At 34.3% G+C, this 18932-nt stretch overlaps 1 protein-coding gene across 3 annotated transcripts in view; it reads left to right on the top strand.

Annotated features, from left to right (window-relative positions):
* Window positions 1–18932, top strand: part of CPNE8 (copine 8) — a 333515-nt gene that overhangs the window by 243769 nt on the left and 70814 nt on the right. For all 3 annotated transcript variants that reach the window (XM_027129253.1, XM_027129254.1, XM_027129255.1), the window contains 2 exons: window positions 8689–8735; window positions 16983–17164. In XM_027129253.1, the coding sequence (XP_026985054.1) occupies window positions 8689–8735; window positions 16983–17164 (229 nt within the window). The remainder of the gene's footprint in view (window positions 1–8688; window positions 8736–16982; window positions 17165–18932) is intronic.

The following is an 18932-nucleotide window of genomic DNA, read 5'->3' on the forward strand; positions in this document are numbered from 1 at the left end:
TTCACAACCACTTATATACAGTGGTTGCTAGCTTCCCTGGTTACCATTTTAATTGTTCATTCTCAAAATATTTTTATAGAGCTGAACATAGAGTAGCCACTGAATAAATACAGATTAATTAGAAAACCACTTTAAGCCTGACTTTCCACTCTTTTTTCCCAAATCTCTTAGCATAATGAAACATTAAAAGCAAATAGGAATTTTAAATGAAGAGTGTGACAATTTAGTTAACTGGATTACAAACCCCCATGTCTGTCTAGCTCAGATTTTATCATCTTGTGACCTTCCTCTTTCCATGCCTCATATCATAATCACCAAACAAAACAGATGGACCAGGCTTTCCAGGATAAGAAAAAAATGCTTTTGTGTTGCCTCTGCCAGAAATCATCTCAACTCTGTATCTGGGTTTTAGTGACTTGGAAGAAGGCAAGATCAAGATAAGAAGCATGAACTGCTTATTTTCCTCACATATTAATGGAAAGGGAGCATGAGAGAAGATAATAGGGGAGACCCTAAGTGGGCACGTTCTGGGAAAGAATCAAAATAGGGGGTAAATGTTTGGCAAAAAATCAAGTCGGTTAAATAAGTGGTTGCTGAAGGCAATGCATAATAGTGGCCAAGAATTTGGGTTCTGGCACTAACTGCCTGGTTCAAATCCTAGATTTGTCTTTTGTTGGCATAACCTGTTTCTGTTTCTATGAAATAGAAAAAATAACAATAATGCCTATCTCACAGAGTGACTGTGGATTAAATGGCATATACCCTCGATAAATGCTAGCTATCATTTTTCTGAATAATCTGAATTTGTTTAAAGTTCTAATGTCTTTTCTCATTGTTGGTGGTAAATGTCCTAATTAACAGAGACATGGAGAGAAAAAGACATATTCAACTTTATAAAGTCAATAACAGTCTCTTTTTTTTTTAGTTCAATTCTCTTTGGAGGATCATGCCAGGTTATTCCTTCCATTGTAGTCAATCACAACCCAAACTCTTGACACTGAATCTAAAACTTGTCTGAAATTATATGCAAAAGGTTTATATCCCACTCCAAGTAAAAAGTCTTAGGAGAAAAATTAAAGCTATCTACCTATTATAGGCTCATTGTAGAGGCTAAAAGTGGACTTCTTAATATGCTTATTTTAAAGGTGAGTTGAATATAAGTAAGTGTCATTATTAACGAGCTCCATAAGGATTTTTTTAAAAATACTTGAAGCAAGTGCAATGATGCTATAAAATATTTGCCTTAGTTTTATACAGTTGGTGGCATTATATTAGCTATGTCATCTCAGGGAGCACATCTTGCCAGAACATACAACACGAGTTTTTTTCCTAGTCCAGTTTCTTTTTGAAAACTGAATATACATAACTAAGATTTTTTTATAGTGCTTCTTGTTGTGGCACCCAAGTGTTTTGCATTCATCAAATAAGTCGAGAGCTAAACCCTGCAGTGCTGAATGGGTATAAATATAATAAAAGTAAAGCCATTCTGCCTTCTAGAAATACATTCACCTAAAACATTATCATATCTAAACTAAACTCATCTAAAATGTGATTTAGAAAAGAAACTTATGGAAGTATTAAGAAGACTCATAAACACTGTTTTGGTTAATGCTTGATTCTAATTTTTATATATACAAAATGCATGCTTGAGAATTCTGAAGATGTCCAGTTATAGCCTTTAAGATTGTGATTTAATTGCCAGCTTATGTTATTTTTCAAATGATTTTTTCAGAACTATACATTTCAGAGTCAAAGGAAATTGCATGTATGTTTCATCATCAGAACCAGTGCTAATTTAGCCAAAATATTGACAATCTATTTTGTACCAGGCAGTTTCGTAGTTATATTTCATTATCAGAGTGTGTACTTTTAGCCACACTGTGTCTAAAATAGTTTCTTTCTGGTGGGAACTGAAAGCTTGGCAGCCAGGGGAAAGGGAAACAGAGTTAAGCAAATAAGAGTGGTTTACCAAGGGCAGGTTGTGGAAGAGTGGGAAAATTTATCACTGACATTGCTTAGAACTGCTAGTGTATGGTGATATTAAAATATAGACTGTGTATTAGTAGATTACATTATTGTTTTTAAGTTATCTGCAGACAATGTACCTTCTACTGCCTACACCCTTGGGGGCTCATTACCCCAGCCGTGATACACAACTTACCTTCACTATGGGAAGAATTAATGAAAAAAGAAATATATATATGTTAATGTAAAGAGAGAAGTGTTTCATCTGCCTCAACAGAGGAAAGGATTAATATGAATAAGGAAAGGATGACATGGTTGCTCAAGAGATGGGTCCTGCAGCACGCAGAATATTTATTATATGCAGGTACTTCAAGATTTTATTTCTGATAAGTAGAGGGCTTCTTCAAAGTAGCTGGTACCTTTTCATCATATGAGAAAATTGAGATTCAGGGACATGGTAATTTTGCAAATGAGTCACATCTAGCTAGCTAGTTGTAATTCTGAAATTCAAACTCCAATCTATAATTTAAAAGTTCATAGCTTTCCTGCTAGGCATCATGCCTCTTCAGCAACTACCTCATTTAAAATGGGACTCTAGGGAATCCCCTGGTGGTCCAGTGCTTAAGACTCAGTGCTTTCACTGCTGTGGGCCCAGGTTCAATCCCTAATTGGGGAACTAAGATTCTGCAAGCTGCAGTGTGGCCCCCCCCAAAAAAAAGGGATTCTATTGGATACTGCTTCTCTTTTTGGTTAGAGGTTGATATGTTTTGTTGTTTTCTTTATGTCACTTATGAGATATTTTCTAAACTAATGATTTGAAAAAAGGTTGGCCATCTTGCATACCTACCTTGATAAGGAGTTCTTGAACTACAGGATGATCAGCTTACCTACTTGCAAAGTTGTATTTTGAAACACTTTAATTGTGTTAAAAATAATACTGAAATTAATCTTCAAAACCTGGAGAATGTACAAAGGTTTGTTAATTTATGAAAACTAGATTTAATAAGGACCAAAACTATTAGCATAAAAAGTTTAGGAATCATATCACTTGTCTCCAGTTTTTTTTTTATTTATTTTATTTATTTATTTATTTATATATTTTTATTTATTTATTTATTTATTTTTTATTTATTCTTTTTTTTATTCTTTTTTTATTCTTTTTTTTTTGTTCTTACTTTGACATTTATTCTTACTTTTGACATTTCACATTTCACTGATCCCACAGAAATACAAAATTTTAGGAAGGATAGGAAGGAAAATAAAGCTTATAATTACTTCCTTCAGGGGGATTTTGTTTTAGGAAGTACCCAGATGACACCTTCTAACAAAATTAGATCCTTTATGGTGCTATTTTGGTTTGGGTAGATTGGGACCTTAGAAGCCAGTGTGAAGGAAAGGAAATCTGACATGGGAGGATCAGGTTGTAGAAAAAACGTTAAACTCTGATAGCTCTAGAAATTGGATAAATATTACAGCAGTTTTCAAAGAAATATGCTAAACTTGGGTTCTAAAAAACTAGCTTCAATATGGTGATAATAATTATAACAGCTACTTCTTGAGTGCCTGCTATAAAAGACAGGTGCTTTTCTTGTCCTTACAGCAACAATCCAAGAAAGATTTTGTTAACCCTAGCTTATTACAAATGAGGTGCAGAGAGGTTAAATAGCCTTTCAAAGATTATATTGCAGGTAGGTGAAAGTATTTTAATTTGCATTTGTGTATCTCAAAGCCTGCCCTCATTCTAGCAGACCTCACTTGTCAAGGACAAATAATCCTGTCAGTAGTTTATGGGCACAGGAATCCGGAATTTTGAAGATGTAGCAAAATTTAGAGTCAGGCAGCTGTCTGTGTTGTCATTCAGGTAGTTGAACTGCTTTTAAGAAAGAGGGAAGGGCTTCCCTGGTGGTGCAGTGGTTGAGAGTCCGCCTGCCCATGCAGGGGACATGGGTTCGTGCCCCAGTCCGGGAAGATCCCACATGCCGCGGAGCAGCTGGGCCCGTGAGCCATGGCCGCTGAGCCTGTGCGTCCGGAGCCTGTGTTCCACAACAAGAGAGGCCACAACAGTGAGAGGCCTGCGTACCGCAAAGAAAAAAAAAAAAAAAAAAGAGGGAAAGGCAAGGCAGAAAAGTTCAAGGTTTAGCCCATGGTGAGCTAGGGTCAAGAAGGATTAGGCTGGATAATAGTCCCTGAGGAAGTGAACCTGAGTTCAGGGCAGGTTCCAGAACCCAAGGGTGAGCTAGAGTGCATCTCACTAAATCAAGGCAGAAGCATAGTCTCGGTATTGGCAAGGCAAGAATGAAAAGAATATTAGAGTTGGGTGGGCATCTCAACTTCATTTAGGGTTCTAGATTCCAATAGATAGTTGGTCTGAATCTGCCTTTGTCAAGATTAATTTAAAGAAAGGTGGAGAAAGTTCATCTTTCATGTTGGATAACGTTCAGTTTGTTCAACTGAACAGAATTTGAATTTGGGAAGAAAGTGAAACAATCCTTCTGCACATCCCCATCACAGTTGTTAGTTCTTGATTATTAATTCATAACAGCTGTAGAAAAGTTATCTAAGATGGTATCACTCTGTGTGTGTGCATACATGTGTGTATGTGTAGCTTTCTTTGACATGCACATATGTTTTCTATGTATCTTTGATGTGCTAGTTAAGATTTCCACATTAACATCTGATTTATCTGTCATTCACAACTTTCAGAAAGGTGGCAGAATGAAATAAGGACATTTTCCAAGAATATATTTCAGTAGTACTAGGGCATATGCATTGGGAAGTGTCATGAGATGTTACTACTAACTCATGAAAATTTGCAGCTGTGCCTTTTTTATACTATCTGGGTTTCTTGAAATCCTGTTCTTTTTTGTCTACTTCTAAAACATAAAATGAGAGCTACAGTAACACTTCCTAAGCAAAATGTCCCAAGGATTTATATGTGATAGCTTTATGAATACTCTGTCAAGAGAAATTTCATGTGAATTCAGTTGTGTTGTTGTTGTTGTTTTTTAACTTTGACTCATGGTTGCTTCTTTTTTCTCTAACATTAGGCTTCAAAAACTATTAAAGGTAAAGTAAATAAATTTTAAAAAATAGAAAGGTAACAATTACTGATGAAGATTTGTTTTAATTTTATGACAAATCATTTATCAGAGTCTTCAAGAAATCTGTTTTAGCCTAAAGTTGTAGTATTGCTAGCAACTTTCTTTAAAACTTTTATTAGCTAATATTTTCAAAATACATAGAATGTGGCCCTTCGCATAATAAGTATACATTATAATATGAATGAAAACGTTTAAGAATCATGGGAATGAACAAGCTGTTATCCACAGTAAATGCACAGCTGTGTTTTAAGTTAGGCTATTGATTGTGAATTACATGATAATCTGCTGTGCTGTTTTGTCATTGTTTTTAATTGTGGAAAGTTGAAATTGAGCTCTATGAGTTCAATGATAGTGTTTGCTTTGCTCCCATTTTCTGTTGATCACTTAACACAGTGCTTGACTATCAGAAGATGCTCAATAAATAATTGTTGAATTGTAGTTTTTTAGATGGAAAAATCCAAATGGTGTGATAAAAGGTTAAGGGACTATCACAACCATGAAATGATTTGTGAGCCATCATATTTCCCTTCTGATTAGAATACTGTTGATTCAACACAGTAAAGGAGTGAGATTCTTTCTGATATGCAGAATGAAACAAGGAAGTAATCAAATCTTGAAATCAATTAACCACCAAATATGCATCAACAATTGTTTTACTTGTTGAGATTTTCTGTTGCACCATGATTATCAAATGGTCTTAGTTATCATTTAGTGCTAAATGCACCTGTCTTTTGTATTGTTTTGGAATGTCCCAAGCTTCAAGCTTCATAGGTACTCTTGGTACAGCCTGGCTCCCCGCCTTCTTCCCTCCTTTCTTTCTTTTTTCCTTCTTTCTTTCCTCCCTCCCTTCCTTCCTTCCCCCCTCCCTTCCTCCCTCCCTTCCTGCCTTCCTTCCTTCCTCCCTTGCTCCTCTGTCCTTCTTTCCTTTTTCCTTCCTTTTTCCTTCCTCTTCCTTTCATTTCTTTTTAAATTTTCTCTCTCTTTTTTTTTTTTTTACACTTTTTGTTGTACCTAATCTACTTGGTTTTATAATTTGGTTTGTTTAGCTAGCTAAAGGTTTCAGTAAATAAATACTTTTCTCTCATTTTTTATTCTTATATACAGTATACTTCTTCAGTTAGTAGCCATATCTTTTCTTTGCAGCTTTGCTAGGTACAACTGGCTTTGAAATGACCTTTGTATCTCTGATTATTGAAGGTTTTTTTATCTACAACTAATGCTTCTAAGGAGTTGGTATTTATGCTACACATCCTGGGCTACCTTGGCAAATATATTAGAAACAGTCATAAAATGAACACATTCATCCAACAAACACAGTGATGTTCCAATATGTAGAAAGTAGACACTGCTATAAGAGAGAGTTGAGCCAAATCAAGGTGTCTATCCCTAAAACCTAAGGAAGATTGAACCAGACACAACTGCTATATTGACTTTTATAATGTGCTAAAAGCCATGTTCTTGAAGCTTAGAGTTATTTTTCATTCCTAAGGAAGTGTCATTTGAGTAAAAGAACATAAAAAGGCATTTATAACAATTATCTTGTGATTTATGTATATAACATAAGTGATAGAAGAAGGACAGATTTGCCCAAGCATGAGACTATGCCCTGGCATCTTTATCGTTAAGGATATCTGTATAGTATCATTTTTCAGTTTGTAACATAATAATCACTATCCTTTATTGTGGTTTAATTATAACCAGACAGTTCACAAATATTTAATTGTACAATTAGAGTAGCATAGAGTTTATAAATATGGTCTTGGAGGTTACATGTGAATTTGAATTCCAGTACTGGCATTTATTACTTATGTGGAAAGTTAAGTTTTATGAGCATAGATTTCCTCATCTATAAAAGGAGAATACTAGTACCTTCCTTTAAAAATTATTATGAGGTTATTTGATAAAAGCTATATAAAAACACATTCTATATGTATATGTTTTATATATATATGTGTGTCTGTATGTATATATATATACATATATGTATATATATATACACACACACACACACACACACACACACACACACAAAGATAATGTTTCATGTAGTTTTTCTGTCTGTCCTTGCTTAATTGTTATGTGCCAGGTACCTGCCTTCTGAGAGTTCTAAAACTTGGCTAATGTCAGCAACTGGGTTGCTGAAATTCAAACCCCGTCCTTTCAGACTCAAAAGCTAATAAACCCTTTCTAATATACCATACTATACCCTATATTATAGTCACTTTCTCTCTAGCAGCAGAATGAAAAAGCAATGTCCTGATGGTGACTGTTCTTTTCAGTTCCTCAAAGGGATTTATTATCTCAAAATATTCTCCCAAATGTTTCACTGATTCTTTTTCTAAAAGTTTTATGTGCTAAAAGTGTTATGCTCCAAATTAGCCTATATTCTTAGCCTCTAAACCTAATTTCTACTCTGAGAAAAAAATTACCATATAGCTATAAAGAGAATCTATATTAGTTTTTATTAATGTAAAGCAACGAAGGTTGTTTATTCTTTAGGGAAGAAACGTGAATTTGTTTCAACACCTGAGCAGTATTAAGGATTTTTCAGCTGAATTTTTATAGAAAGAAGGAAATGTTACTATACTTTATACTAAGAGAACTACAAGGGACCCTATAGTGCCATACCCATCATCATCACCATCCTCTTCATCATCACACCACCATTTAAATAACAGCTCAAACTTCGAAGTGTTAAATCAATTGTACAGTGTATCAAAATTAATTTGTTATTTAAAATAGTCTAAGCAACCATGTTTTCAAATTATTTACTTTTTAAATTAAAAATTATTTTGTAAATTAGATATGACAACAGGTTATCCCAGTAATTATATCATTGTCACTTATTTGTGTTTTTATGCCTTCTTTGGTGAGAAAGTGGAATTACAAATAGAAAGACTTAGAGGTATATCCAAAAGAGTGAATTTTTAATGCGAATGCCACCTCCTTGGTTTCTACCGAAAAAAAAAAAAAACACTAATACAGTAAAATAATTTTGGGTAACTACCATGTGCTGAAATTTTTAAGTATATATAACAATTTCATCTATATAAATATTTATCCATATCTATAAATACTCGCAAGTATACAGGAATGCTGTGAGCACTGAGCACTGATCAGTATTTGAAATACTTGAGTTCTGAAGACAGCAAAAGAAAATCCTGTGTTTTCAGGATTGTTGGAATTAGTTTAAGGAACAATATTATTAGACATTATTTTAGCAATGCCATACTTTTAAGGACATAATAATTTCACATCGACTACAGAATAGTTTTGAAAAGAAATTAATAATAAATGTTGACATTGGAGACTGGCAAATAATTATTTATAGTTTGACTTCATTATGAGCTCCTCACTTAGTTATTGTGCTTTCAACTAGGAGCTATTTTTATTCCTGATGCTTTATTTTGTATTTTACAGTTGCATGATCGTAAAGGTATTTTGCCAGGTTCTTAGCTTGTAAAACTGCCTAACTGATACTAATCAGTGTGTGCTGTAACATAGTTGCTAGTAATAACATTTAAGAAAATTAGTGATGTTAAAAATGTAACAAAAATGGAAATCAAACTTCTTTTTATGAGGTTATTCAGTTATTAATGATTCTAATTTACTTATATTTTAGAACACAAATCAATTTCACAGTGGCTATTGATTTTACTGCATCAAATGGTGAGTATTATGACTATCCCATATTAAAACTTATCAGCAATTACATTAAAAAATAAATATTTATTTTCATGAGGTTTAGATGTTTTCTTTCCATGAATACATACTTCTGAAGTGTTTCCTACAAACTTCAGATAACTTTTCTTTTTTCAATATTATGAAATAGTTCAGGTATACAAAAGACTATAAGAAATACAACAAAAGTGCATAATAGTCCCATTCAAATTTATTAAATATTGAAATATTGTCTTTTTTGTTTTACATATTTTTAAAAGGAAAATTTTAGATCTAGTTAAGCTCGTTGTGTACCCTGCCCCATTTTTTTCTACACTCCCTTCTTCTCCATGCATAACTACAATTCTGAAGTGTGTCTAACTATAATCCTCATTTTTATAGTAATTTTCTGTGTATTAATTTATACAAATGTAATTCAAATACATGTACAGTAGCTTAGTTTACTTTTACTCAGCTATTTTTAAGAATTACTTATGTTAACACATTTATATTTAATTAATTCAGATGGACCATCATATAACACCCCATGTATGGATATTCCTAATTTGTATATCAAACATTTTAAGAAAGGAAAGAGAGTGGACTTTTAACTATATTTTGAAGTGACTTTGTTTCAAACAGAACAGTCATTTAAAATCAGTTATTATATATCATAAGAACATGAGTCTCATTATTATTTTATTTTTACTAGATCTCTACTGGCGTATAATTGCTTCACAATACTATGTTTGTTTCTGTTGTACACAAAAGTGAATCAGCCATATGCATACATATGTCCCCATATCCCCTCCCTTGTGAGCCTCCCTCCCATCCTCCCTATCCCACCCCTCTAGGTCATCACAAAACACCGAGCTGATCTCCCTGTGCTATGCTTCTGCTTCCCACTAGCTAACTATTTTACATTCGGTAGTGTATATATGTCGATGCTACTCTCACTTTGCCCCAGCTTCCCCCTCCCACCCCGTGTCCTCCAGTCCATTCTCTATGTCTACATCTTTATTCCTGCCCTGCAACTAGGTTCATCAGTACCATTTTTTTTTTTTAGATTCCATATATATGTGTTAGCATATGGTATTTGTTTTTCTCTTTCTAAGTTACTTAACTCTGTATGACAGACTGTAGGTATATCCACTTCACTACAAATAACTCAGTTTCATTTCTTTTTATGGCTGAGTAATATTCCATTGTATAAATATGCCATATCTTCTTTTTTTTTTAACATCTTTATTGGAATATAATTGCTTTACAATGGTGTGTTAGTTTCTGCTTTATAACAAAGTGAATCAGTTATACATATGTTCCCATATCTCTTCCCTCTTGCATCTCCCTCCCTCCCACCCTCCCTATCCCACCCCTCTAGGTGGTCACAAACCACCGAGCTGATCTCCCTGTGCTATGCAGCTGCTTCCCACTAGTTATCTATTTTACATTTGGTAGTGTATATATGTCCATGCCCCTCTCTCACTTTGTCACAGCTTACCCTCCCCCCTCCCCATATCCTCAAGTCCATTCTCTAGTAGGTCTGTGTCTTTATTTCCATCTTACCCCTAGGTTCTTCATGACCTTTTTTTTTTTTTTTAGATTCCATATATAGGTGTTAGCGTACGGTATTTGTTTTGCTCTTTCTGACTTACTTCACTCTGTATGACACACTCTAGGCCCATCCAATTCACTACAAATAGTTCAATTTCGTTTCCTTTTATGGCTGAGTAATATTCCATTGTATATATGTGCCACATCTTCTTTATCCATTCATCTGTTGATGGATATTTAGGTTGCTTCCATGTCCTGGCTATTGTAAATAGTGCTGCAGTGAACTTTGTGGTACATGGCTCTTTGAATTATGGTTTTCTCAGGGTATATGCCCAGTAGTGGGATTGCTGTGTAATATGGTAGTTCTATTTTTAGATTATTAAGGAACCTCCATAGTGTTTTCCATAGTGGCTGTTTCCATTTACATTTCCACCAACAGTGCAGGAGGTTTCCCTTTTCACCACACCCTTGAATCTCATTTTTTAACTTTTACCAGAAGTTGCCATTAGTTTATATATTTATCTAGTTTTCTTTTCAAATTGTTTACGTGCTGTAACTCTCACATTAAATTCACTTCACATTTCTCTCACATTCACTCGCATTTCACAAAATAATAGAATTTTTAGGTAAGAGATCACTTACTCCAACCATCATCCTTTTTTTTTTTTTTTTTTTGCAGTACAAGGGCCTCTCACCGTTGTGGCCTCTCCCGTTGTGGAGCAAGGCTCCGGACATGCAGGCTCAGTGGCCATGGCTCACCGGCCCAGCCGCTCTGCGGCATGTGGGATCCTCCCAGACCAGGGCACGAACCCGCATCCTCTGCGTTGGCAGGCGGACTCAACCACTGCACCACCAGGGAAGCCCAACCATCATCCTCTTATACAAATAAGAAAACTCAGATCTAGAAAAATCCTTTTACTAATCAACACATTTTGACTTGTTAGCAGTAGAGTTACAGATAGAGATGAGGAGACCAAATTCTAATTTAGCTTATCTTTGACTACATGATAAATTTATTTTCCAATATTGTGGCTTCAAGTTAATGATTTTTGCACGTGTTTTATTTAGTAATATAGGAAACATATACACCAAAATCCAACTGGATTAAAATGTTAGCTTTCATTTATTGATGAACATTAGCACCACTAGAAGGGCGAGAATTTTTATTCAATACAAGATACAAACTACTGAAACTGACTTAAGAAAATAGACAATCTGAACAGACCCATAAAAACTATCCACAAAGTTTATGTGGGCCCAGGTATAGATAGCTTCACTGATGAACTCTATTTAAAGAGGAATTAATGCCAATTCTTCACATATTGGAAAAGGAAGAGGAAGGAACACTTTCCAAAAGTGGAAGAGGAAGGAACACTTTCCAACTCATTTTAAGAGGTATTACCTTGGTACCAAAACCAGACAAAAGCATCGTAAGAAAAACTAAAGAACAATATCTTTTATGGATATAAAAACCCTTAACAAAATACTAGCAAACTGAATCCAACAACATATGTAGAGAATTATATACCCTGACCAATTAAAATTTATCCCAGGAATGCAAGGTTGACTTAATATTCAAAAATCAAATAATGTCATACACTGTACCAATAGAAGAAAATGTAAAAACCACACGGTCACTTCAATTGATATAGAAAAAGAATTTGACAAAGTCCAACATACTTTTATAATGAAACCACATAAACTAGGAATAGAAAGTGACTTACTAACCTTATGAAGGGAAAATATAAAAACTTATAGCCAACATCATACTTAAGGGTGAAAAGCTGGATGCTTTCACCTTAAGATGAGGAAAAAGACAAGGATGTCTGCTCTTGCTACTTCTATTTTACATTGTACTGGAGGCCAGGGCAATTAGGCAAGAAAAAAAATAAAAGACATCCATATTGGAAAGGAAGAGGTAAAACTATTTTTATTTGCAGGTGATGTAATCTTTTATGTAGAAAATCCTAAGGAATCCACTAAAAATCGATTAGAACTGTTAAATGAGTTCAGCAAGATTGAAGGATGGAAGATACATATATAAAAATCAATTCTTTCTCTATACACTTCCAATGAACAATATGAAAATGAAATTAAGAAAACAGTTCTATTTACAGTAGTATCAAAAGGCATACAGTACTTAGGAATAAATTTAACAAAGTGAGTGCAAAACTTATACCCTAAAATTATATTCTGAAAAAATTTGGAAAGAAATTAAAGATCTAAATTAGTTGGAAAATATGCCACATTCATTGATTAGGAAATTCAACATTGTTAATATGGCAATATTTTCCAAAGAGATTGACAGATTCACTGTAATTTCTATCAAAATCTGAAAGGCCTTTTTTGAAGAAACAGATAACTGACCCAAAAATTCATTTGGAATTTAAAGGGGCCCAGAAGAACCAAAGCAGATTTGAAAAAAATAGAACAAAGTAGGAAGATTCATACTCATTTTTGAAACTTAGTACAAAGCAACAGTAATCAAGGCAGTGTAAGTCTGGCATAAAGATAGATATATCGATCAATGAAATAGAATTGAGATTCCAGAAATAAACCCATGCATCTAAGGTTAACTGATCTTGAGAAGGGTACCAAGATAATTCAATGGGGGAAGAATAGTCTCTTCAACAAATGGTACTGGGACAACTGGATAGCCACAGGCAAAAGAATGAAGTTGGACCCTTAATAGATCAAAAATCTAAATGTAAGGGTTAAAATTATAAAGCTATTAGAAGAAAACATAGGGATATATCTTCATGACCTTGGGTTTGACAATTGATTCTTAGATATGACACCAAACATATGAGCAACAAGAGTAAAAAAATAAATAAATTGAACTCCATCAAAATTAAAACTTCTTTATGCACCATAGAACATAATTAACAAAGTGAAAAGACAAACCCCAGAATGGGATAAAATATTAGCAAATCAAATATCTCATAGAGGACTTGTATCTAGAATATATAAAGAACTCTTATAACTCGAAAACAGGCAGCCCAATTAAAAGTGGTATTCCAGTTATTCAGAAAAGCTATACAAATGACCAGTAAGCACATGAAAATGTACTTGGCATACTTACATATCAGAAAACACAAATCAAAATAATAATGAGATACTATTTCGCACCCACTAGGATGACTATAATCCAAAAGTCAGAAAACAATAAGCGTTGTGAGCATGTGAAGAAGTTGGAACCCTCATATACTGCTGATGAGAATGTAAAATGGTGCAGCCACTTTGGAAGACTCTGGCAGTTCTTCAAGTTGTTAAACGTAGAGTTACCATATGACCCAGCAGTTCCACCCTTGATATATATGCAAGAGACATGGAAACCTATATCCACACAGAAATTTGTACATGAATGTTTATAGCAGCATAATAGCCAAAATGTGGAAACAACCCAAATGTCCATCAACTGATAAACTGATTTTAAAATGTGGTATATTCATACAATGGAATATTATTTGGCAATAAACAGGAATGAAATATGAAGTGCCAAAACATGCTACAACACAGATGAACCTTGAAATCACTATACTAAGTGAAACCTAGTCACAAATGACCATATACTGTGTAATTCTATTTACATGAAATGTCCAGAATAGGCAAATTAAAGAGACAGAAAGTAGATTAGTCATTGTTTAGTGCTGGGCTGGATGGAGTAATAAGGGAATGATTGTAAATAAGTACATTTTTTTGAGGTGATGAAAATGTTCTAAAATTGACTGTATTGATGGTTCTGCTTATTTGTAAATATACTTAAAATAATTGAATTGTACATTTTAAATGGGTTAACTATAAGTTATATGAATTATATCTCAATGAAGCTTTTTAAAAGAGCCTATTCAAGGGCTTCCCTAGTGGTGCAGTGGTTGAGAGTCCGCCTGCCGATGCAAGGGACATGAGTTTGTGCCCCGGTCCGGGAAGATCCCACATGCCGCGGAGCTGCTGGGCCCGTGAGCCATGGCCGCTGAGCCTGCGCGTCCGAAGCCTGTGCGCCACAACGGGAGAGGCCACGACAGTGAGAGGCCTGCGTACTGCAAAAAAAAAAAAAAAAAAAAAAAAAAAGACAGCCTATTCAAGTGTTTTTTTTTTTTTTTTTTTTACAAAGGCGTAGTGTACATTTAAAACAAAATCAGATATGTTTGAAAATATTCAGTGTTTAAAATATTTCAAAATCCTTAAGCGGAGTTATAACTAAGAGTAAGGGCTATGGAATCTGCCTAGATTCATATTCTAGTTTGACCAATTATTACTGTGTGATTTGGTCAAGTTATTTAATCTGAAAGTTATTTGATCTGAAAAATAGGTGTAATAAAAGTACCCATGTCATAGGTTTGTTGAAAAAGGATTAAGTGAGATATGAAGTAAGTTCATGTTACATTCTATGCTATTATAATTATTATTGTTATTAGCTAATAACTCAATGTTACCAACCTACTACAAGTTCATTTTTCTATATGCATTGCTGCTGTTACAGAGCTGGTACAAATATGGTCCCAGATTCAAGGAATTGCCAAATTTTGTGGTACAGAACACAAGGGCATAAGAGTAGGAGAGGAAAGACAATAAGGGCTGGAATAAATAAGGAAGGTTGTCTTATGCATGTGAGGAGGAGGAGGAGAAAGTGAATTTCAGGATAGGGTGGCAAAGTGAGAGGTAGGGATGGAAAAGAAAACATCATTAGTGGTATAGTGAAGAGATTGGTCTGGATGAAGATGCTACAAAGAGATAGGAAACATCTTTGAATGGGTAGGATTGGGCGCTTCTGTGCGTGATAGGCTAAGATGTTTAGTTATGCTGGGGTATTAATAGCATTTTTATTTTAGCTTTAAGTTGTGGTTTTCTTAGAGAAATAGAATTAGTTGCATATTGCAACTAATGGGTAACAATTCTTCTTACATTTGAGAGTTGTGTTAAATAACAACTTGGTAGTGGTATCGTTTAGTTGTGGCTCCAGTAGGCTTTTGAACAAGAGGCAAAATCCCTGCTTTAGAAAGAACTGTCAAAGAAAAATTGCACCAGATAAGTTAAACAGGCAATGAAGACTTGTTTCAGGATTTTTGCAATAGAAATCAAAGCTATTGCAATGAAAGAAATTGAACTCAATTCCTCCAAAGCAAAAGGTGAGAGGGTTTTTAAGTGCTGTGATGAACTAGTGGTTAAGTACTGAGAGATTGGAGGGGAAATTGGTCTGTGTGATTAGGCCATCTGTGTTTACTAATTAGCACTTCTGAAGGTAGGCTCCTGCTCTCCCATGGAGACTAGGCAACAGAGGTGATATTTTTCTTGGTGATTACATTTCAAAGAGATGGCTCCCACGTCCCTGAGGAAGACAGTCCTGGATTGTAGAGAATTTACGCCTCAAAGGAACAGAGAAGGAATTCACAATTCCAAGTTTTCTAAAGTAAATGTTCTAAGAGACAGGAGGTCAGGGACAACCTTTCTTAAGTTTAGGCAAGCTGAGGGGAACATTAGGGCCCATCTTGGACAGAAGACACTTTTTTAGAAATTTTGTCATTTGGCTCTTGAATGCTGATAACTCTTTGGAAAAATAAATGTATGTACACAATGAATTATCTTGAAACCAAAATTGGTCTGGGTATTATTATATGCATTATAAACCAAAGGGAGATCTTTATTTTGTTTCTCTCTGGATCTCAAGTGGTTATTATTATTTTTTCCCTATCAAAAAAGAACTATGCCTTGAGGCATTTCTTCTTTGGACAATGTTTTAATGTAGAATTGAGCTTTATGAGCTGTTACAAGTCCCATTTAATTTCCATTTTCACTTAAGAAACTAAAGGGACTTTCAGGCTGCCTTTGTGCTGATAATTAGGGCAACTGAATGTGAATCTCAATGTGTTTGAGTGGTAGCACATATATTACTTTCTGTCTCATACTCATTCAAATGAAACATCCTACATTTGTGGATGACCCAGACAATAATAACAGTAGTAGTTAAACTTTACTTTTCTATGGTACTTTATAATTTTTAATCACTTCCACACACATAATCTTATTTTGTCTTCCCAGTAAATACTGTGGTAGGCTTTATAATGGGAATTATATAGTTGTCCTGCAAATGGCAAGACCCGACTTCAAGCCTTTTGACTCCTAGCTAAAAGTTTAGTTAGAAACTCTGAATAATTTTTCAGCTCTAGATATTTAATTAGCATGAATTTGAAAATCTCTACACTCTCCTCTTTAAAAGTGATTAAATTGAGATATGTCTCAAATATTCAATTTATGTTTGTGATACAACTTTAAGAAGGCCTCATAATTATTGAAGCCTATTACATCAGTTGGGTCCTCTGATTATAGCATAAGGATTCAAACTAAAGGCACACAATTTTTAAAAATAAGATTACAATAAAATACATTAACAAAAATACTTTTATGCTTCTTCTGTGGCTGAAACTCAAGAATAGCCTATGACATTGACAATGAGAAATAATTTTTGAAAAAATCTGCATATGCTTTAGCATATCTTGGGGAAACTTTCTACATATCTGATCTAATTTAATAAATATCTCTGTGTCAATATTTATCCAAAAGAAGATATTTAACATACTATGAATATAGGCAGAAAACATGATTTTTAATATTTAAACCTGAAATAGTTATCAAGAAATAAGTCCCAAAAATTATATCTTTAGCCTGATCACTCGTGTTTGAAATATTTTTTTCTGTCATCAGGCAACCCTACCCAGCCCACTTCTCTCCACTACATGAATCCTTATCAACTGAATGCCTATGGTATGGCACTGAAAGCAGTGGGAGAAATCGTTCAAGATTATGACAGTGATAAAATGTTCCCAGCTTTAGGTTTTGGTGCAAAACTGCCTCCAGATGGAAGGATATCTCATGAGTTTGCTTTGGTAAGAATACATTGAAAGAATTGATATTTTGAAAAAAATAATGTGTTGGATCTTTTCATTGGCTTGCTGCTTATGCTCTAATTACTCATGTAGCAACTTCTTATGACTATACACTCAGCTTAATTTTGGTGAATGATTGATTTAGGAATGTGATACTAATGGGAAAAAAGACAGTTAAGTAGATTAGCAGTAAATCTACCTAAAGTGCATCTGATCTATAAATAGGAGCTCTATTCTGGTTATCTATTGCTGCATAACACCTTCTGTTATATTCGTGATATGTGGGTCAGGAATTTGAGCAGAATACAATGGGGGATGGTACATTCTTCAGGATGTCTGGGGCCTCACCTGGGATGCCGTGATTGGCTAGAGATGGCTGGAATTGTTCTACTAGAGCCATATATCTGGGTTTTATTTTGGCTGTTGGTTAGATTCCTCAGTTCTTCTCCATGTCATATCTCCTGGAGCTAGTATGTCCCCTAAGATGGCTCATTAGCTTATGTCTGATGCCTGAGCTAGGATGGCTGAAATAGCTGGGTTGTCTAGGCATCTTTCCTTCATTCTACATACAACTTGTCCATATGGTTATCACAGACTTCATCATAGTGTAGTGGTCTCAAGGTAGTCATATTTCTTACACAGCAACCAGCTTTCCCAGAGTGAGTATTCTAAAAGGCTGGGGCAGAAACTGCAGGGCCTTGGAAGTCCCAGAAAGTTATTTCTCCTACATTCTCTTGGTCAAGCAAGTCACTAAGTTCATCCCAGTTTCAAGGTAGGGGAAACACCTCTCAATGGGAGGGGTATCAAAGAATGTGTAGCTATCCTTAATCTTCCATCTTCTAAAATGTCATTTCTTTTCAAATATAAAGGATTAGTTATGACTGGAATTTTTTTCAAATGTGAAGCAATAATTATGGCTATAATTAATTATGGTTTCAATATAATGGAGTAAATATGACTGGAATAAATATTTTTCTTTTTAATGTTTCATTTACATAAATCTACTCCTGCTGTATTATTACAAGTAAGCAATGTACTACATTCTACCTTTAAAATAAATTTCACACAGATGGTGCTTATACACCTAATCAGTCTTATTCTCACTTGCACTTTCTAATGAAATAATGGGAAACTCAATGGAGGAATGGTTAGATATCATTTTGGAAAAAATTTAGATTTTCCTAACAGAAATGCCTCCCTACCCTACCCTATATATTGTAAAAGTAAACTCTTCCATGCCCAATATTTTTGTAGATCTTTTTTCATTGTTTTTATTCTTGTTACAAAAGTAATATATATATTTTTTAAGTTCTGCAAGAAAAATAGAAATAAACAATAATGCAATCATTTATTAAGTAATTACTGAGTATCAAGCCAGGTACTTTATACTCATTTCTTATATAATCTTCATAAAATTCTTATCGGATAGGTGTATAACAACTGTCACATCACACTAGTCTATCAAGAGCCACTCATATTAAATACAGTGAAAAGAGTACCCCCAGGAGTTGTATAATTTAGCTCAGAGTCACAGAAGTTAATCAGGTTTACAGAGGACAGGACTTGAACCCAGGTCAGTCTTATTTTAGAATCCACATTCTTAACCACTACTAAACCACTTTTTATAAAAGCATCTGTAATAATCCCACGTCTCAGATATGTCCTTTATGAACACCATTATGTGTATATATATATATATATATATATATATATATATATATATATATATATATATACACACACACACACATACATACATACACACACA

The sequence above is a fragment of the Aethalodelphis obliquidens genome, unplaced genomic scaffold (genome assembly GCF_003676395.1).
Source record: "Aethalodelphis obliquidens isolate GAN/ISIS:26980383/991018 unplaced genomic scaffold, ASM367639v1 scaffold36, whole genome shotgun sequence".
In the NCBI taxonomy this organism is placed as follows: Eukaryota; Metazoa; Chordata; class Mammalia; order Artiodactyla; family Delphinidae; genus Aethalodelphis; species Aethalodelphis obliquidens.